The 21153-nt window shown below is 35.1% G+C and overlaps 3 protein-coding genes across 11 annotated transcripts in view; 1 reads left to right on the top strand and 2 right to left on the bottom strand.

Annotated features, from left to right (window-relative positions):
- Positions 1 to 83: 83 nt before the first annotated feature.
- LOC145801673 (uncharacterized) lies at positions 84 to 1768 on the bottom strand. Its single transcript, XM_082893409.1, has 6 exons — positions 1475 to 1768; positions 1295 to 1379; positions 1117 to 1206; positions 742 to 993; positions 487 to 626; positions 84 to 406 (listed from the first exon to the last, which is right to left on the bottom strand). Exons 1-6 carry the CDS (start codon positions 1756 to 1758, stop codon positions 220 to 222), a joined length of 1038 nt encoding a protein of 345 aa, XP_082749535.1. The 5' UTR covers positions 1759 to 1768; the 3' UTR covers positions 84 to 219.
- A 283-nt stretch (positions 1769 to 2051) lies between these two features.
- Positions 2052 to 3789, bottom strand: LOC145801672 (uncharacterized). The gene is made up of 3 exons (XM_082893408.1): positions 3619 to 3789; positions 3389 to 3529; positions 2052 to 2942 (listed from the first exon to the last, which is right to left on the bottom strand). The coding sequence occupies exons 1-3, from the start codon at positions 3724 to 3726 to the stop codon at positions 2169 to 2171; spliced, it is 1023 nt and encodes a 340-aa protein (XP_082749534.1). The 5' UTR covers positions 3727 to 3789; the 3' UTR covers positions 2052 to 2168.
- Positions 3790 to 12115: 8326 nt separating this feature from the next.
- Positions 12116 to 21153, top strand: part of LOC114281080 (ubiquitin-protein ligase) — a 68201-nt gene continuing 59163 nt past the window's right edge. For 4 of the 9 annotated variants that reach the window (XR_014342296.1, XR_014342297.1, XR_014342298.1 and 1 more), the window contains exons 1-5: positions 12117 to 12376; positions 12463 to 12513; positions 14196 to 14316; positions 17786 to 17927; positions 18062 to 18111. Coding sequence is in view for 5 of the 9 variants with exons in the window: in XM_082891774.1 (XP_082747900.1) it covers positions 12153 to 12376; positions 12463 to 12513; positions 14196 to 14316; positions 17786 to 17927; positions 18062 to 18111 (588 nt within the window). In the remaining 4 variants the exon portion in view is untranslated. Of the gene's footprint in view, positions 12377 to 12462; positions 12514 to 14195; positions 14317 to 17785; positions 17928 to 18061; positions 18112 to 21153 lie in introns of all 9 variants that reach the window. The other 5 variants (XM_082891773.1, XM_082891772.1, XM_082891775.1 and 2 more) reach the window with 4 other exon arrangements.

Here is a 21153-nt window from a genome sequence, read left to right as displayed (position 1 = left end):
TGCAGACAATTTTCTCTGGCAGACAATTGTTGAAATTTACATTAGTCGAAATAAAAAATAAAATAAAATAAAATTTAGATTAGTCAAGAAAGGATATATACATATACGTCAAGGATCATCATTCCTTCAATGTATCAACAAGAAAGGATATATACATATATGTGAGACAATTTTCTCTGTGTGGATATGTACATTGTCTTCCTTTCACTAGTTTCACTATTACATTTGTGGTTCTTCTGGGGGTATTTCAATTGGTTCAGTCCATGACCGGCCAACTTCGGTCACAAATCTCTCTATGAGTTCTGCCCTCATCAACCTTATCTCTTGTGTGGACAATTTGGAGCTGATAGGTTCATGCTTGCTATATTGTTTCATTATATAGCAGACAAAGAGGCCACAATCCAGACTGCATACAAATTATAGGTATGGTTAGTTTTAAGAAACATGCAACTGAAATTATCTTATTTATAGATGTATGAAACTTACGAATCGCTTTCTTGTTGTGGAGCATTGTTGACATACTCAAAGTCATAACTTGTGTTTTGTGAGTTAATTAATTTGAAAGAGGGTTGTGATTGAGCGTCTCTTTCAAGACAAGCTTTCAAAAAATTCTCCACGTAATCTTGCTGCAAAAAAATAATTTTTATATAACAGAGAAATTTACGGACAAGTCAATGGGATTCTATGAAAATTATCATCACATAAAGATGATGATGGATCAGAGAAATTTGCACTCGTTACCAATTGTTTTGCATCTTTGACATATTTGTCTTCTGCATCATCCTTCCTTGGCCTCAGTGAGTTGTAGAACCTCCATAAATTGTCTTGTTTGTCCAGGACAAGCAAGGTCCAGTGATTTCCATGTGTGGACTTCTCATTACCTCCAGCATTTATTGGGAAATGGAGGAACCTATAGTTCCTCCATGCTGTTTCAATATGCTTGTCAAATAAGGACACTCGAAAACTTTGATTTTCTGTCATGTTGATGAAATTCTGTGCTCAGAGAAAATCAAAAAATGGTTTTGTTAGTGACACAACTGATTTCAAGAAGTATATTAAGAAGAGAAAGTAGAAAGTAAATTCCAGAGAAAATCAAATAAAATAGTAGTAACATACTAAGCACATGGATGTGAAAAAAAATGAGGTTGGTTGTTGTTTCTCTCTGATTTGGTCAGCCAAAAGGATCTCTCCATAGCCATCAATGACCTGAAAAATATGATTTATAATTGTAATATTGTTTTATAAAGGCTGATGGAACATTGCAGAGAAATGTTGATGAAAGGGAAAGACTTACATTGTTGGCAATTTCTTTTTGCTTTATGAGGTTTCCAATGTCTTCAAAGGTAATGATATTCAACTCACTTGTCCAAATTAAAGCTCTACAAGATGACAAAGAAGGGATTGAATTGTTGTTAATGCAACATAAGTTTGTAATTTGTTGTTTGTTATGTTCTATTTTGTTTGTTGTACTTACTCAAGCCCAGACACATTTGATATGTGCTGCAAGATGTCTTTTATATGATCTTTTATCAATCTTGAAATGGGAAGAGTTTGTGGAAAGACCCAAGATTTTGTGATGTTTATAGGTTGAGGCAAGACGTATGCATCAGCATCAAGCACTTCTTTGTCCTTCGTGCTTTGCTCAACTTGTTTTGCAGCTTGTTTTGAAGCTCTAGTCACTTTCGCAACTTTCGGATATTGGAATTCTGGATCATGCTGCTTTTCCTTCCTTTCTTTTGCCTTTAAATTTTTTATCATTGAGGTTGGATCTTTTTTTACTGTAGGCAGTGAAAATATTAGGAAAAGTGAAATTTCTCTGAAGCAACAGATGATATTTGAATATGTAAATTTATTTAATTCAATATTTTGCAGTTACCATAGAGTTTCTTCTTTTGTTTCGGTTGTTGTTTGTGTGGCATTTGCTCTTGTTGTGTTGTTGGTTGTTGTTCCAGTTGCATTCCAACTATACACAGTGAAAATCAAACAAGCCCCAAAAATGAAATAAGAAAATATACAGAGAAATGAAATGAGCAGTAGAAATATAACTAATGTGTTGAGAGAGATATAACTTCCAGAGAAAATTACCAATGACAGAGAAAATTATAATAAATAGAAATTTCTCTGAGTTATGATGGCACAAGGACATAACTTTTTGTGGCTCAAGATTTTCACTGACCTTGTGGTTGAAGTTGTGTTGGTGTTCGGTATGGTTGTGTTGCTAGTTGGACAGATAGTTCTTGAACTTGTTCATGCAATTTGGCATTTTCAGTTTCAAGCTCCGAATTTGAACACATCAACTGTTGAATTGTTTTTGCATCGTCTGCTTTTTCAACCTCCAACATCCTTAGTTTCATTCGGATTGTGCTTTCTTTTTCTTGAAGTTCTGAGTTATGTGATGTCAGGATTCTTATTGAAATATCTTTTTCAGCAAGTAATTCCATCCAATTTCTGTCTTCTTCTTTTTTAGATTGAGACAGTGCCTTCAGTCTTTGACGTAGATCAGCAATTTGGGCATCCTTTGATTCCTCAAATTCTTCAGGCTGATGCATTGTTGAGCCACAAATGCCATCATGTTGTTGGTCCATCGGCTCATTATTTTCTTCTTCATCACTTTCATCATTGTTCTCTTCTTCTTGTTCATCTTCATCTTCATCTTCTTGTTCACTGTCTTCTTCTTTCTGTTCATTTTGTTCTTTGTCTTCTGGTTCTATTTCTTCACTTTCTTTGATGGTTTCTTCTTCTGTGCTGCTTGCTTGATGTTCTTGTCCATTGCTGGCTTCGTATTCTTCTGTGTTGCCTTCTTTTTGTTGATTCCCTCCATCTTCAAATGGATCTTGTAATGTCTCCTTGAATATGACAATTGCCTTTTTTAATTCTTTCTTCATTTTTTTGCCAAGACAGAACTCCTCAGATGGGTTTTTGACTAGCTGCTTGTTATCAATCTGTAACAGGAGACTCTTTTATTAGAGAAATGTTACAAAATTCACTGAGAGAAAAAATTCAAATAAGGAAAATAAAATTCATCTAAATGATACTAATTGGAAACAAACTTCAGAAAAAATTGTATTGGGCCAGAGAAAATTAGAGACATGGAGTTAATTTGATGGGCCAGAGAAAATTATGTAACAAAGAACATAATTCAGATATTAGAGAAAATGAATCAGGGCATATAAGTTAATGTGTTACAATTGTGGTCAGAGAAATTTGGATGGCAGAGAAAATTGATTACAATGGCAGAAATAGACCAGTGGTTAACAAAGAAGAAAACAGAAATTGATATTTCAGAGAAAATTAATCTTAATCAATCAATGCACAAGGAGGGAAACAAAGCAGTGGTCAGAGAAATTTTGAAATTTCACTGAGATTTCGGTAGCAATAGGAATCTAACCTGTCGAGGTGCAAGAGAGTGGACTGGTGTCTTCTGTAGCTGTTTCGTCAAGGTTTGAAGGTTCCACTTGGCACATCTTGGGAAGTCTGTTGTGTTACTGTCTTCTGAGTCAATGATAGTTGCATGTTCACATAGCCAATACTGTGATGAAAATGAAAGTAAATAAAATTTTGTAAACGCACAAATTTGTAAGTATGATAACTGCAAATTTGAATGGATATTATACTTACCAGCAATGCAATGACACACCCCGTAACTTTTTCTGGAGTTCTGTGCAATGCCATGATAGAATCAATCAATGTTGATGTGATTGCTTCCGGCCAATCATACTGTTTCATTGATTCAAGAGGTTCCACATACTTTATAAAAACCCAACCTATTGAATTCCCACTTGTTGCAAAAAATAGGGCCAGACACAAGTACAATGTAACAATGATTGCTACATCTTTGAAGTTAGTTGGTTGTTTGCCTTTCATTGCTTTGACCAAGGCATTTTTAAGAACAGGACCAGTGAGCCTTGTGTCCTTTTAGAATCTTCTCCTGAGGAATGCAGATTTTGGCTTTTTAGAGTATCTTAATGACATGGCTCCTTTACCTCCTTCCAAACCAAAAATCAAGGTCATGTCATTTGTTGTAAAGGTCAGGTTCTTCTTCCCAACTGTGAATGCTTTTGCTTTTTCATTGTAACATTGGATTATGGCAACTACATCATCATCGGATTTCCTAGATTTCTTTGGATCCATCCTTCCAGTGGTTAGAGCTTGGATCAAATACCAGAATGGGGTCTTTTGAAGCTCTAGAAGATGTTTTGAACTGAATTTAAGTGTTTGAAAGAAGGAGACGACAGATGAGAGGTTGGATCGAAATTGAATGCTGTAGTGAGCTCTCTTTCTGTGGAGTTTAACAGGTTTTTTCCCCCTTGAGCTTGAGTCTTTTGAAGTTGGGGTACTCATCTGGATGCTAGTTGCTTCATCAGCTTGGACTTGTGTGTTTTGGAAAGGAGTTTGTGGTGTTTTAGTGCTGGTTTTTTATCTTAGATGATAAGAGGACTGAGAGAGTTGTTCTTTCTTCCTTGGTGTTTCTAGTGTTTTGCTGCTGGTTTTTGATCCTAGTCCATAAGAAGACTGAGACAGTTTCTATTTTTTGCTTGGTGTTTCCGGTGTTTCGCTGCCTTTACGTTTTGCCATTTCTAGACAATGATTAAAGCATAGAGATGTCAACATTAAATCCCAGAGAAAAATGGACATGTCAGAGAAAATTACAGATAAGGGAGAAAATTGGAGATGCCAGAGAAAATTACAGATAAGGGAAAATTACAGAAAATTTGACATGTCAGAGAAAATCAACACAGCATCATAAACATGGGAGAGAAATTTTCAATAATTGTTTAAATTACAGATAGAAGTAAACATACCAGAGAAAATGAATGATAGAAAAAAGTAAACATGGCAAGTGAAAGAAAATTTGCATTCCACAATTAGCAAAGATAAAATAAACAAAGTAATGTAAACATGGCACTGAGAAGTACACCATATTGAAATCAAGAATTGAATAAAATAAACATACCAGAGAAAAATGCACATTCTGGAGAAAATTACACATTCTTGAGGAAATTTCCATTCCAGAGAAAATTTCAATTCATAATATTAAAATGCAAGAAAAATTTACATACAGAAGCAGAGAAAATTAACCATGATAGAGACACTCAATGGAGGAAAGTGGTGCGATGTGGTCAGAGAAAATTATAAATACCAGAGAAACTTAGACAGGGGCAAGAGTGTAATTGACATTGCAGAGAAGGATACATATTCCAGAGAAATTTACAAAGCAGAGAAATTCAGAGACAAAATGACAGAAACATATTCAATAATAAGATCAAAATTCAGAGAAATAACTTTTTCTCAAAGTACATATGGCAGAGAAAATTCCAAGAAGAAACATTCATTCCAGTCCACAATATTAAAATTCCAGAGAAAATTTAAAATGACAAAGACACAAGGGAGGAAAGTGATGTGATGTGGTCAGAGAAAATTATAAATACCAGAGAAACTTAGACAGGGGCAAGAGTGTAATTGACATTGCAGAGAAGGATACATATTCCAGAGAAATTTACAAAGCAGAGAAATTCAGAGACAAAATGACAGAAACATATTCAAGAAAAAGATCAAAATTCAGAGAAATAACTTTTTCTCAAAGTACATATGGCAGAGAAAATTCCAAGAAGAAACATTCATTCCAGTCCACAATATTAAAATTCCAGAGAAAATTTAAAATGACAAAGACACAAGGGAGGAAAGTGATGTGATGTGGTCAGAGAAAATTATAAATACCAGAGAAACTTAAGACAGAGGCAAGAAAGCAATAGACATTCTAGATTAAGATAGACATTGCAATTAAAAATACATATTACAGAGAAATTTACGGAGCAGGAAAATTTATAGACAGAATTACAGAAACATGTTCAAGAATAATATAAAAACACAAAAAATTGTTGTGAAAATAAACATGCCAGAGAAAATTGAAAGAAGAAAATTACATTAATAAAAAATCAGAGAAATTCAAATGCCAGAGAAATTTACAGATAAAATCACACAAACATGTTGAAGAATAAGTTCAAAATACACAGAAATAAATTTTTTCAAATTCAGGTAGCTTTTTATTACGAAATTGAAACCCTATTTTATGAAAGGTTATTATAAAATGTTATTAACTGTGTTTCCAGAGAAAATCTAGTTGTATTGAAGAAAAACTGACCAGAGTTAGGATGAAACTTGAATGATGAGCTGATATGGCCCGCGATGAAGATGCGACGTGACGAAGATGGACTGAGATGATGATGAGCAGTGAAAACGAAGCTTTAACCTAGGTAAGAGAAATTTGTGAGGAAGGAATGAGAATGATTTTTGGAGAAGATAACGAAGCTGTAATGTCGATGGTGCAGATGATGTTGAAACCCTAATTCTGCTGTTCTCCTGTTCGTGAAGATGCTGGATGTTTGGAATGTAACTGAGACGTCGGAATGAGTTTGGTTCTGTGTTGATTTTGGCGAGGGTATTTTGGTCCACAAAATAATTAAAAACGCGCGCCAAGTTGTTTCAGGGACGTGAGGTATCACTATCTTTTTGTGTGTCCTTTATCCTCTAAATTGTTATTATTAGGGACCTTAAAAAAAAATCCCCAAATTAAAAATATCTTTTACCCAAGATTCAAATATTTATTTTTTTAGAAGTTTATTTGAATTTTTTCCTAATAAGTTAAAGGCAAAATCTGTATCAAACATTTGACACCGACTTTCAAAATATATATATATATATAAGTGATTCATATAAGTTGCATCAGACAACCCCATTATTCTCCTTTGTCATGTTTTCTTTTTTGGAATTTTTATTGATAAATCTCATTTAGAAATGATCTAACCTAAAAAGTCCATGAAGAAATTTTTTAACTCACTTAGTCCCACGTGTTTATACTTTTATTCCATAAAATATTTTTTTCTTGATTTACACTATTTTCTTAGACTCTTATGCCCTTATATTTAATATTAATATTTAATGTTGGGGGAAGGAGAGAGAAGAGAAAAGACCAAGGCATAGGAAATTTCATACACAAATTAAATAATATTGACATTATTATTTTATATTATTATATAATGTGAATATATTTTTAATTGACAACAAATGAAAAATAATGTGAACATTCTCTCTCATTTTATGTGAATATATTTTTAATTGATAATACATTAAAAATAATTTGAACATTTTCTCTCATTTGATGTGAACGTTCACAACATCTTTCCGAAAAATTCTTTCTCATCTAATGTAGTAATGTGAACATTCACAACACGTGAGCTTTCTTATTTTTAATTGATAACATATTCTTATTCACACCATGTAGTGATATAAACATTCACAGCATTTGAACATTCTCTCTCATCTAATGTAGTGATGTGATCGTTCACATTTATATAATTTATTATAAATATTCATATTATGTAATTGACAACACAATGACAAAAATTCATTTCAAATTAATATGAATATAATAACAACATTTTAATGTATGTGAACTATCAAAATATAACGATAATCAACATCAACATTAATAGGGGGCATGAGAGATTAAGGGTGTTTAGTCTTCTTACCTCAAATAGAACCTAATGGAATAGTAAAAAAGAATATGGATTTGATAGAATAAAACTCTTATGATCTGTTTGGTAACGTTTACGTTTTCAGTTTATATTTACAAAAATTTTATAAACTGATTTTTATTTAGTTTTTGTTTATTTTTAGAAAAACATAAACTACAAACGCGTTTGGTAATTGACAAAATATTTAAAAAAATTTAAAAATATAAAAAAGAGTGAGAAATGGCAAGTGGCGGCAAAAGACAGTGGTGGAAAGTGGTGACGGTGGGTGGTGGTGGGTGGGTGGGTGACGGTGGCGAGTGGTGGTGGGTGGCGGTGGCAGGTGGGTGGTGGCGGTGTGTGGGTGGGTGATGATGGCGGGTGGTGGGTGGTAGCGAGCGGGTGGTGATGGCAGGTGGTGATAGGTGGGTGGCGGATAGCGAGTGGTGAATGGTGATGGTGGGTGGCTGAGTGCGTGACGGTGGCGGGTGGTGGGTTGGTAGCGAGTGGGTGGTGGTGGTGGTGGTAGCGGGTGGTGGGTGGTGGTGGCAGGTGGGTGGCAGATGGCGGGTGGTGGTGGCGGGTGGGTGGTAGGTGGTGATAGTGGGTGGGTGGGTGGGTGACGGTGGCGGGTGGTAGTAAGTAGGTGGTGGTGGTGGTGGTGGTGGTGGCGGCGAGTAGTGGGTGGTGGTAGCAGGTGGGTGGGAGATGGCGGGTGGTGGTGGTGGTGGATGGGTGGGTGACGGTGGCGGGTGGTAGGTGGTAGCAAGTGGGTGGTGGTGGTGATGGTAGGTGGGTGGTAGGTGATGGTGGTGAAGGCGGTGGGTGGTGGTGGTGGGTGGGTGGCAGATGGCTGGTGGTGGTGGGTGGCTGGTGGTGGATGGTGGTGGCAAGTAGGTGGCGGGTGGTGGTGGCGGGCGGTGGATGGTAGTGGCGGGTGGATGGTAGGTGGGTGGTGGTGATGGTGGTGGTGGCGAGGGATGGGTGGTGGTGGCGAGTAAGTGGCAGGTGGGTGGTGGCTAGTGGGTGGTGGTGGCGGGTGGTGGTGGCGGAAGACGGTGGTGGAAAATGGTGGCGGGTGGTGGCTATTATTGGGTGGTAAAAAAAAAAACTGAAAACTCAAAATGAAAACACATTTTTTGTGTTTTCATTTTTTGACCAAATTTATAAACTGAGATCACTGATTTATAAATCAAAAATTTTACTAAACAAGTTTTTATTTGAGTTTTTTAAATTTTTGTAAATATAAACAGAAAACTGAAAACGTAAGTGTTACCAAACGGCACCTTAGAAAGAGAATTTATCAAAAAAAGCTCTTTTTTTTTATATTTATTTAACAAATTCTTCTTTCTGCCAATTGTAGGTACTTGTATCACGACTAATACGTAGCAAGCTCTACGGGTGTCACATCATCAAAGCCCCACTCATGTGGTAAACCAATAAGGCACTACGGGGATATATTACATGCTTGATACATGGTGAGCCCTATGGGCGCTATGTTACCAACACCCTCACCTGCATGATAGAGTGCCAATGCACCATGTAAAAACCAAGATTGCATGCTTAGCCTAAGCCGGAGCATGCATACAAGTCCAAGTACGAAGAACCCTACAACAAACAGTACCATGGTCTCCGCAGGCCCATGGTCCTTCATAATGCATGCATGATATGTTCCTCTCTCGCCTATCATCAAACCACAAACGATAGTAGGGTTTATATCAGCTCCTGGCAAAGTTAGGAAGAACAAACCACATGTCCAACAAATTGTTTGGGCTCCAATGCTTCAAAAGCTTATATAACATATCATATATGCAGTAGGCAAACACACTACAACACAGATTCACAACACATAAGTCTTGCACTTGAACTCACGTTCATACTTTCATCTTTAGACACTCATATACTTACACTTGAATACACACTTATACACAAGTGTTCAAGGTCCATCATTGCCAATCTCTTATTCTCTAAGCTTGCCTTGGCCTTATTCTCTCACCTCCAATGATCTTAGGCCATTGAAGTGCCCACCATCTTCCCAGAGGTCAACGACTAAATACCTCTACACACACCTTACTATATTATACTCCACTAAGGAAGAGTGGTGCTTACTCCATATGGCGCCAAAAAAGAACATTAGAACTATTTCGACAACATCCCAATGAGGCAATAGAGAGACTTTGGTAGAGACTTCGAAACACAACCCCAACATCTTTTTAGGACATCAATCCTCTCAATCTACTATAACAGAACAGCTATGTGCATTGGCTAAGAGTGTCACCTTTCTCCAACAGAACCAACAACTCCTAATGGATGCCCTACTAGCTTTACAAAGGGCACTTACCCTTCCATCTTTATTTAACCCTCTTTCGTCATCACAAGATGGAGCTTCGCCATTAGCTTAAACTAGCTCAAACGCCAACCCCACTTCGCCAAACAACTTACAAGTAGAAAAAGGACAAGCAGTTGTCCCATCTCCTCCGTTGGTCCCAAACCAAGTACCTTCCTTGCAAGTTGCTTCGGTTGGTGGAGCTCACACCGCAGTAGCTTCAACTTGCTCTCCTGCTCCTCTGCCGACCTAAGCTTCGTTAACTCAATCATTGACGCTGGATACAGTGAAAGAACACATACATAGTCTACTTCGGACAAACAAGGGTTACATCTCTACTTCTCCAGAACTGGACCTTCGTCCCCTTTACCCTTTTTCACATCGCAAGTCTCTCATATTCGGTAGGATACACTGTTCCTAAGTTTGTCTATTTTTATGGATGAAAGGGGAATAGTAAAGAGCACACACGCTTTCTTGATGCTTTTGGTGCACACCGAGAAGATCTTAACCCCTGTATGAGAGAGTTCTCCAAACCCCTCACAGATTGGGCATTCTCTTGGTATGCCAATCTCGCCGCTGGTTCCATCTTCTCATGGGAGGACTTGGTAAAGAAGTTTTACATCAAGTTCTTTTATGTTGAAAAACGACTGACCACTCTTCACCTCATGAAATAAACATAGTGGTAGAGAGAAAATATCTTGGTTTATGTTTGCCATTTCAGAGAAAATGCAGTAGATGTTCAAGACTCGATAGAAAACATCGACTGGTATCAATATGTATTGAAAGTATGCTCACAACTTACAAACTCTAGTTGGTCAACCACCACTTCCTCGACTTCTCCGCCCTACGTGCCACTGCTCAGAACATTAGTGAAACAATAAGATCAGGGGCACAAGTGGCAACACTGTAATCCCACTCGTGGCAACCAACGACATATCTACCCTCCTATAACATACTCGGGGGTGACTCGTGAGCGTTAAACAGTTTGGACCCTTAACTTCTTTGATTTAATCTCACGAGTGTAATGTGAAATATAGATGAGAGTCCAGATTTGGCAACTTTATGGAAAATCTGTTTTATTATAAAATCTTTACCAAAAATGGACCGTATCACTAGATCTTAGAGTCGCTACCTAATATTTTGGAAAAATTAGGAAACCCATGACTCGTGCCAAGGCCACTGTTCGTCATAACCAAAGATGCTTGGCTCGGAACCTTAGTAATAAGAGGGGAATGTCATTAATTGAGCACCCCCGTTCACCCGATCAAAGATTGGCCTCTACTAAACCATGATATGAGTTTTATTGACTTTACATGTTCATATTTCGGTTATTAAATAAATCATGCAATTTATTATGTGAAATGAACAAGTATAGACTATGCCATTCATTTTAGAACAATTTGATTTCATGTATTTTGAAATAGTTTTGATGAAGTATAATTCAAATAAATTGAGTTTACAAATATGAAAATCAACGTCATTCCAAATTAAGCAACATAACATCCATTTACCGGTATTCATACAGTTATATCAAGTAAGCAAGTAGTCCATGGTATGATGCTTAAATATAGTAAGAAAAACACACACAATCGGGGTGCTAAAATATAAAAACTTACATATTTATTGATGTTCTGCGAACAGTTACAAAACAAAGTTAGCAAAATATGCATGATTTAGTAGAGGCTGATCTTTGATCGGGGTGACTGGGATGCTTAATTCACGACCTTCCCCTCTCATACTTAAGTTTTCGAGTCAAGACAACTTTGGTTATGACGGACAAGTGGCCTTTGGCACGAGTCATGAGTTTCATAATTTTTTCAAAAATATTAGGTGGCGACTCTGAAATTTGGCAATGTAGTTCATTTTTGGCATTTCTAATGATTAATAGATTTTTTAAGATTTGCTGGATTTAAACTTTCATTTGTTTTTCTGTTTCACATTGCACTTGTGAAACCAGATTTATAACTACGGGAGTCTGAATTATAAGGAATCGCATTTGAGGATACTAAATCCCTCCGAAGAGCGTGAAAAACCAGCTACAATATCATAGTAAGTCCATGTCATCATAAAATTGTATTTTTAATATGAGATTTCAAATTGAAATTATATGTTAAAAATGCGATTTCAATTTAAAATTACATTTCAAAATATAATTTCAAAAAACAAGCTAATTTTTTAAATAATTTGAAAATTAGGTCAATTCTCTAAATTATTTTTTTATTAGGATGTTAAAAAAAAAGCAAAAAAACTCAAGATCTAAACCGGTGCCAAATAAAAAATGCAAAAAAAAGAAAATCGATTTTTCTTACCTCCTGATGCTTAAATATGTTTCTTGTGGGAACAAAGTGAGTTCACTCATGGCGTTGAACTCAGACGACGACGATGACTGGGTGCTTCTGAGATGCACCGACCCTCATCAGACAGACCCGCCAGAGTCCGATCACACAGAGATTCTCATTTCAACCGCAGACATCTCCACGTGGGACTTTCCCACAATCCTCACTCACCAATTCTTCATAGTCAAGTCCAAACGAAGCAGGCAAGTCCAAAAGAACTCTTCCAAACTCCAATTCAAGCAACCAATGCTTGCTTCTCACCTTTCTTCAATGTCTTCATCTTTGACAGGCTCATCCAACACTCCTCGTATTTTCGTGGCCTTCTCTGCGGCACCTTTAGGTTTGTTTGATGAATCTTTTGCTTGTTATTAATGTTTGATCAAATTTAAAGGATTTGGATTTTGTATTTTTCGATTCTGAAAATGGGTTTTCATACTTGCGCAAAAATTGTGGGAACTCTTTTCTATGATTGATTTGTTTTGCTTCGGCTGCATTTGTTTTGGGCAAAGGGAGAGTTTGAATAGCAGAAGGTGATTTGAAATTGAATGTTATGTAAATGTTTGATTCTGTATTGCACAAGTAGAGATTTTGGTCATTGTCAATGGTGCCATTAACAAATATATGTTTGGGGAGCAACTTTGGGCTAAAATAAAATAAGTTATTTTAGCCAAATAGGACAAAATGTCACCTCTAACCCATAATTATTTTATTTTTTCTCTCAAAAAAATAAAAAAAAACCAAAAACCTATCTAAACGAGGCTTTTTAAGCCCCAGGCTAAGGCCAAGTTTGGCATATTGCAAAAAAATTAAAAAGTCAAAAAGTTACTTAAAAAGTTAAAAAATTAACACTATTCACCAAAAGTCAACAATTACTGCTGCACAACTCCCAATCCTAATTTTTTCCTACAAATCAATTTTTACAATTTTTTATTACACATTTTTTCATAAAAAGTCAAAAAGTTAACCCAAACATCCATATTTTCTTCCTCAATTTTTTAGTCCAAAAAGACAAAAAATGCACTTATTTAGGACACCCCAAACAACCTCTAAAATAGTTAAAAAGTTAAAAAGTCAAAAAGTCAAAAAGGCGACCCACATCCCAAACGAAGGCATAATGATGCCTAATGGCTATGATAGTAAGTGTCTGTTTGGTGCATCTTATTGAGTTGCTTATAGGTTTTCTATTTTGGAAATATGTGGCAGAGTGTTTGGTGCAGTTTTTGCTTACAAAATATGAAGCAAAAATAGCTTAAATAAGCTGAAAAATCTAATTATTGGGAAGGAGGAGGAGAGGTGTTTTTAACTTCTGCTTTTTGATTATCAACTTTTAATTTGCTAGAAGCTGCGTCAAATAGGCCCTAAGTCAAGGACACCTAAAATTTATGAACTGTTAAGTGCTCTTCCTAGTTGGTGGCTTCAATTTCTTGCAATGGCTTTAATTTAGAAGATACATGGCTGATAATTGAGCATATAGCCCTTGAAATAGTAGAATGGCATAAAAGGATTCTTGTGGCTTACCTTACTTAGGGGTTGTTTGGGATGACCTAAATAAGTGTACTTTTTGTCTTTTTACGAAAAGATGTGCAGAAAAGTAGAGAGGTGATGTGATGGAAAAAAGATAAAAAGTGCGTACTTATTTTGAGTAGTCAAACTTGGCCAGTTGGGACACAAAGTTTGGTTTGGTTTAGTTTCATGCTCATGTAAAAGCAGGACAGCCCTTCCGATTGCATGGACATCTAAACCACAAAATTGTTTCTCCTTTGAAAGTTGCTGGTTTAGTTCAATTCTTTCTTAAACCCATCACCCTTTCCCTCTACACATACACACGTGTTTATGTAAAGTTTTAGAAGGCTTGTAACGAGAAAATAATTGCAAATTAGGCCTGGTGAATGAATGAAGCAAAATTGAATCCAATGCTTATTCAGTTCATCCTTATGCTGATGTAAGCAGCAGATTTTTGAATTACTGCCTTTCTACATACCAACAATTTCTGATATCCTATTCTCTTTTATATTCATGCAGTGACTCAGGCCTAAATTGTATATCAATCAAGTGGAACCTAGAAACGTTCATGAGTATTCTAAAGATTATATTTGACTTTCCTGTGGATGTTACATCAAACAATTTTCTGCTTCTGTTTGAGGTAAAAATTGCACTGGCTCTTGTTTAAGTTGTTACCCCTTGTGCTAAATTCTCACCTACCTCAAACTTTATTTTGTAAGTTATGAGTAGGCTTCGTTTGGCAACTGAACTTTTTAGTCAAAAAGTCAAAAAGCTACTAAATTAGCCAAAAAGCCAACAACCCATACCAAAAAGTCAAAGATTCTCTTTTCTCTCTACTTTTTGCACATCTTTTCGTAAAAAGTCAAAAAGTCTTCCCAAACATACTAGTTTTTTTTAGCTCATATTTTAGTCAAATAGCCAAAAAGTTACTAAATTAGCCTGTTCCCAAACGAGGACCATGGGTGATTATACTTCGTTTTAGGCAATAAAACTTTTATTTTTTTAACTTTGATAATAATAATATCTGTAAACTTTCTTTATAGGCCAGGGCATAAGTACAACGTTTTTTTTAAATTTTATTTTTAATCTGCGTTTCCTTTTCAGAATCTAGAGATGGGCTCAAATGATGTTATGTTCCCAGTTAATGTAGCACCAAGCTTTACAAAACAAATTAGGTGGTATTTACCAAATAAGATTGGGTTGAAGTGGTATTTAAATTTGAAGTTTTATGGGCTTCGGATGAAGAATTGAGATATACATGGGCCAAACAACAATCAAAACGACAATAACATACACACACACAGTGGCGGATGCATGAATTTTAACTAGAGGGGGGGCCCAAACTATATGTGTAAAAAATTGGCAACAAAATTTTAATTATTTCATTCATAGTGACCACATCATACAAAAGTTATACTAAAAAATACACCTATTTAAGTATAAAAATTGTAAAATACCTTTAAATTCTCAAATAAAAGATAATTATAATGGTACTTTTTCCATATTGTACATAATAAAAGAAAACATTCATCTTGGTGTTTTATAGAAACTTATCCAATAGATGCAAGTGATCATCTCATAAATGTTACAAATATTATCATTGATGAGAGTCTATTGGGAGCAAATTTCAACATTAATACTACAATGACCACATTTGTGTATATCATCTCATTTATCACTATTGTATTGGTTTAATTGGTCTTAATTGTCATGACTCATATATATTATCAATGTAGTGCTAACATATGAATGATAAATAAATCGTACTACATGATCATCATAATAGTAATAAAATTTTATTGGCATTAAAAAAATTTAACATTTTGGGGTCTTAATTGTTGCATGACTCATATATATAACATATGAATCATAAATAAATTTTACTACATGATCATCATAATAGTAATAAAATTTAATGAGCATTAAAAAAATTTAACATAAAATAATTTTTGGGGTCTTAATTGTTGTATGACTCAGATATATAACGGCGGTGTTTGGGAACCTTTTAGACAGGCTATTTTAGCCTCAAATTGCAAAAAAACCTTTTAGCCTCAAATTGCTCCGCCTAACCCATTGATTTAAAAAAAAAAGAAAAAAAGAAAAGAAAAGCAGTGGCTATCAGTAGCACAGACAACCTACACTGTCACCAACACAGTGTAGGCTGAGGCTACCACTGCCATCCCACAGACAGTTAAATGACCATTTTACCCTATAGATCAATTTTGGAAAAAATAAGGTTAGGGGCAAATTTGTCATTTTAACTTTAAAGATGATTTCAAATACATTTTTCAATACAACAATCAACCCAAAAATTTAACCCAATTTCCCAAACACAAAAACTAAAATAGTCTACTAAAATAGCCAAAAAGCCTAAAAAAAGCCACTTCCCAAACACCCACAACATATGAATGATAAATAATTTTTACTACATGATTATCATAATGGTAATAAAATGTTGTCAGTATTAAAAAAATTTAACATAAAATAATTTTTGGTAGCCACATCTTTCATGGGTAATGTGAGAAGCCTTGGGTTGGGGGGGCCACCCCTTGGTAATATACCATCCAAAGAACAAACTACAAAATGTATGAGATTTTGTGAAGGTTAGCAGGGGTAATAAAATTTTGTCAGTATTAAAAAAATTTAACATAAAATAATTTTTGGCAGCCACATCTTTCATAGGTAATGTGAGAAGCCTTCGGTTGGGGGGGCCACCCCTTGATAATGTACCATCCAAAGAACAAACAAATTACAAAGGGTATGTTTGGTTTGGTTTTGGAAGAGTAGTTTTTAAAAATTGTTTTGGGGAGAGAGTTTGGAATTTTTTTTGGTTTGTTTGGTTTTATATTTTGAAAGTAGTTTTGGAGTTTGGGAGTTTGGAATGATTTGATATTTTGTTATAATTGAGTAGATGTGTGTGAGAGAAAAAATGATTGAGAAGGAGAGAGGAGAGAGAAAAAGTGATTGATTGATAGGTAAGAGAGAGAAAGTGATTTTGGAAATTGTTTTGGAAAATTTACAAACCAAACAAATTTTTTAGAAATTTTTTCCCAAAATCGCTCTACAAATCCAAACCAAACATACCCAAAATGTACGAGATTTTGTGAAGGTTGGCCCCCCCTCTTGCTGCCACTGCACACACACACACACACACACAAGCAGAAACTTTGTACCTAGCTTGAACAAAAGATTTAGGGTCAAGGAAGAGAAAGAGAGAGGGAAGCCTAGATATTCATATTTCAAACGATTACACCTAAATGCTGTATGGAATCTCACACAATAACACCAAAAGGATTGTGACAATCTTCTTTCATTTACTTATTTAAAGCTCATTGCATTATTATTCGTATGCTTGGAAAATGTGTAAGCTTGTCTCACACAAGGGCACTGAAAGGACCACGATAATCTTCTTATGCATTTAGTTATTTCAAGTCCATCATACACCGCTGTTTATATGCCAACCTGAAAATTATGGAAGTGTAAGCCAAGTAAAGCTGGAGAACTACTCAAGCCAAGATTTGCTCCTGCATTACCAGACCCAACAAATTAAATCGTACATAACAAATTAATGAAATACCCATTGTATAAGAAACCTACTTATAACAATGTAACTGTAGGACCATTACTTTATTGTGTCATATGACTCCAAAATTTTTGTCGATAACTGCTGGAAATGACAACTGAATATTAGTTCAACTGGGATCAAGATGCTGAGATAGACAAGTAAATAAAGCAGGAAATCAAAATCAGAAAGTAAAGTGCGTTGAAAAAATATTTGAAGTAGTCTTGGCGTGATTGACTAGGATAGTGTCTATAGCTACTTTCAAGTTGTTAATCTAGGCTAGATGAAGATGGCATTTGTGCTGAGTTCCATGTCTTTGACTACATTTCCCGCTGAGAACCTTTCTTGCTCTTTGACCTTCTGCTTGTCATTTGTTAGAGTTATTTAGGCTCTGAACTTTATGATCTGTGATATCTTTTTTTGACTCTCTATTGTATTTTTTTTGTTACACTTAACTATCAGCATAAAAGGGTAAATTATTTATGTTTTCAATCAACTTGAAATGCTTTACATTATTTATTTTTGTCTGTTTGCATAACGTTTTCAGGGTGCATTATTTTTTGGAGTGGAGTTGCTTCTTTTGAAATGTAAGGCTTGGTTAATTGATGTAACATCATTGAAAGACCTTTGCTCATTGCAAATACAATTGGATGATTTAATCAATATTTGGAAGTTTGGTATAGAACATGGTGAGTATTCTTTATAATTCTTTGAGCCTATTATAAAGGATTGAAAAAGAAAAGTTATTTTTTTTGTTTCAGTTTCTTGTTTGATGGCAATATTATGGTATCAGTCTGATAGATGGAACTTGAATATGTTGCAGCAAGTGATTTCATTCCAGAACTCTGTACAAGCTATCTTGCGAGGAACTTTGTATGTGCTTAACTACTACATAGCTTTTTGAATAGCCACCATTTACTCTAATATTCTTCCTGGTTACATCTGTGATTGGAAAGTTGGTTTCAGTAGATGCACATTTTATGATGTAGGACCAAGGTTTTAAAAAGCGGCCGCAACCGTTACGTAACGCCGTTACGTAACGGTTTTGGTGGTTACCGCCACCCGTTACGGCCGCTTTTGCAGTGTGATTGAGATTCACAGGTGTGTCGGTCGTAGCGGCTACTGTAGCGATCGTAATGGTGCCGTAACATCCGTAACGGCTTATTACGCACCATTACGTAACAGTTTCAAACTGTTTCTTTCGAAAACACACACAAAAAAAAGCTAAAAATGGGGGAAGAGGGATAGAGAGAAGAGGGAAGATAAAGAGAGAAAATGGAGGAGTAAGAGATAGAGAGAGAAGAGGGAAGATGAAGAACGTGTTATTGATTCGTTGAAGCTGTAAGACCTATGCTATTCTATTCAGCTGCTATCACTCAACCATTTTGTTTGTGTGTCTATCTATCTATTGTTTGATAATAATAATAATAATAATAATAATAATAATAGTAAGTGTGATCATTATCTATTTGGCTTGGTTAATATATATATATATATATTTAGGCTCTTTATTTATTCTCTTACTTTTGTCATTGGTTATCTTATATATAATAGTTAGTGATTGATTTTTTAGATAATATAAAGTCATTAATTATTAAAATAAAATGTAAAAAACTCAGTTTATAGTGATTTAAAAATATAAAATATATTGGATAATACTTAAAAATTTACAAAAATTGATCAATATTTATTTTAAACCCAATAAATATGATTATGGAAAAAAAATATGCGTATCGGTAAGTTTTTTTTCAAATTGTGTGAAAAATAAAAAAATTCACGGTTCCGATTACCGCAACCGTTACGCTACGGCCTTTACGCCCCGCAACCGCAACCACAACCGCTCTACCGCCACCGTTACAGTGACCGCAACCGCTTTTCAGAACCTTGTGTAGGACAGAATTTTTAACGTTTTTATTTTTTTAGTTTTAATATTTTTGATATAGTATTTGACTAGGAAACTTGTAATATCCTAGAATTATTAGGTTTTGAATTTGCATTGATTTTGTTTTCTAAATTTTAGGTTACTTATTTCCAAGACTTAGGCCAGTTGATTGCTTCCTAACTTTTAGACTGCTTGCTGTCTAAGATTACTCTGTTTCCAAGACTTGGTTTATTTTAGATACCCATGTAAGCCTTAGCGAATTCAACTTATTATTAATAATATTCAGAGATTTTCTCTTCTTTGTGGATTCAAGGTTCTTTCTTGTAGATTTGAGAGTCCCCCCCCCCCCCCCCCCCCCCCCGGCGGCCCCCGAGGCCTTTTTGTCTACTAGAACGATATCTAATTTGGTGTGATAATTCTTCTGCGTTATTTTAGTATATTGGAGTATTACTGGTTTACTGAATTTGGATTCAAGAGATGCTATCATTTATCTAAAGACATTTTAATCAAGAATAAAAGAAGGAATCCAAGCATGGGCTCATCCCAAATAAAACTTGGTTTTATGGAATTTGTTTTCTTTACATAAATTTAAAAGTGTTTTGTTGAGTAGACTTATTTGAGCCCAAAAATATACAAAGAAACTCTAATGTTATATTGTCAATCAAATACTCGTACTCAAACAAATATAGATAACAGATACATGAGACAATTATGAATACAATACACTAACAGCACTTCACCATCACCGCATACACTATTTGAATTGGTGAGTTTCTCACCACACTACCCTTTTGGTTGCTCTCTACTACACTACTCTATTTCCGTTGCTATACCTCTAACATGAGGTATTTCGCCCTTCAATAGCCATCCACCTCCTCAATAGATGGCTAGGAACAATTTTTTTAAGAGTTTTTATTAAGCTTCTAGAATATTCTAGGATACTTTCTTCATTCCACTATACTCTATAATTGTTTACTCTACTCTAGTACTGTAGAGTTTTCTACATTTCTTTAGAATATTTTAGAAGCTTTCAGAACCTTCTAGATTTCTCTAGGTTTCTTTAGGATTCTCTCATGTTCTGGATTCTTGTAGGATGTTCTAGAACCTTCCAGATTTCTCTAGGACTTTCTAGAGTCTTCTAGGTTTTTCCAATATCATAGAATGTAGTAGAAAATTGTAGTGTGTTGAATCTCAACATGTTTTATGCTACATTTTACCTTCCTAGAAGTATAAGCAATACTATCTTTTTTACTTACAAGACACGGTTAATGGTTAGAGGGCTATGATTTTTCTAGTTGTTGATAACTTCACTCAAGCCTTACATAGGTTTTGTAAGCTTTTTGACTAAGGCAATAGATTAGAAGTCAAAGTCTGTAAATGGGTCAAATTCTGTGCAAATCTCACTGAACCTGTTTGACATTGATACATATATCCTAATCTGAATTCAAATTTGAGTCTGGCTGATCCTAAGTGATTGTAATCAATTGCATAAGTAATTAGGATTTTAATCTTAAAAGTATTATCGTCTACATTATTAGATTAATTGAGGCTTTAGTTACTTAGAAGACATTGAATGCCTTTAATTGATATCATGATGAAATCAGTATAAACTAGCAAACTGAAAATTTCACACCCATAAACTCACTGCACATTTGATTTTCTCTCTCTAACCTGCCCCTTTTGACAAATATAAACTAACTGTATATCATCAATCCAGAGATTGAGGCTACATCAAGTCAAATCTGATTCTAATTAGTTTTATCAAGCTGGGTTTATGTTCAAACTGGTAAATCTTAACTGGTAAATTGGTAAATCTATAAATTAGCATGCGTCTTTACTTCAATGAACTAATGCTATGCAATTTTTAAATACTTTACTTTGGTTAGTTCTTTGATTGTATTATAATGCTATATCATCAATCCATTGTTCTTTGCTTTGTTCTTTTTTCGCAATCAGTAGTAGATGAGAAGGCAACCGGTAGGGGAAGAGCCTTGTAACACGAATAGACTAACAATGAAAGAGGAGACAGAGCA

Source organism: Camellia sinensis, chromosome 10 (assembly GCF_055761805.1).
Source record: "Camellia sinensis isolate YWXY chromosome 10, ASM5576180v1, whole genome shotgun sequence".
Classification (NCBI taxonomy): domain Eukaryota; kingdom Viridiplantae; phylum Streptophyta; class Magnoliopsida; order Ericales; family Theaceae; genus Camellia; species Camellia sinensis.
Note: the sequence above shows the minus strand (reverse complement) of the source record. Positions and strands in the feature narration are given on the sequence as shown.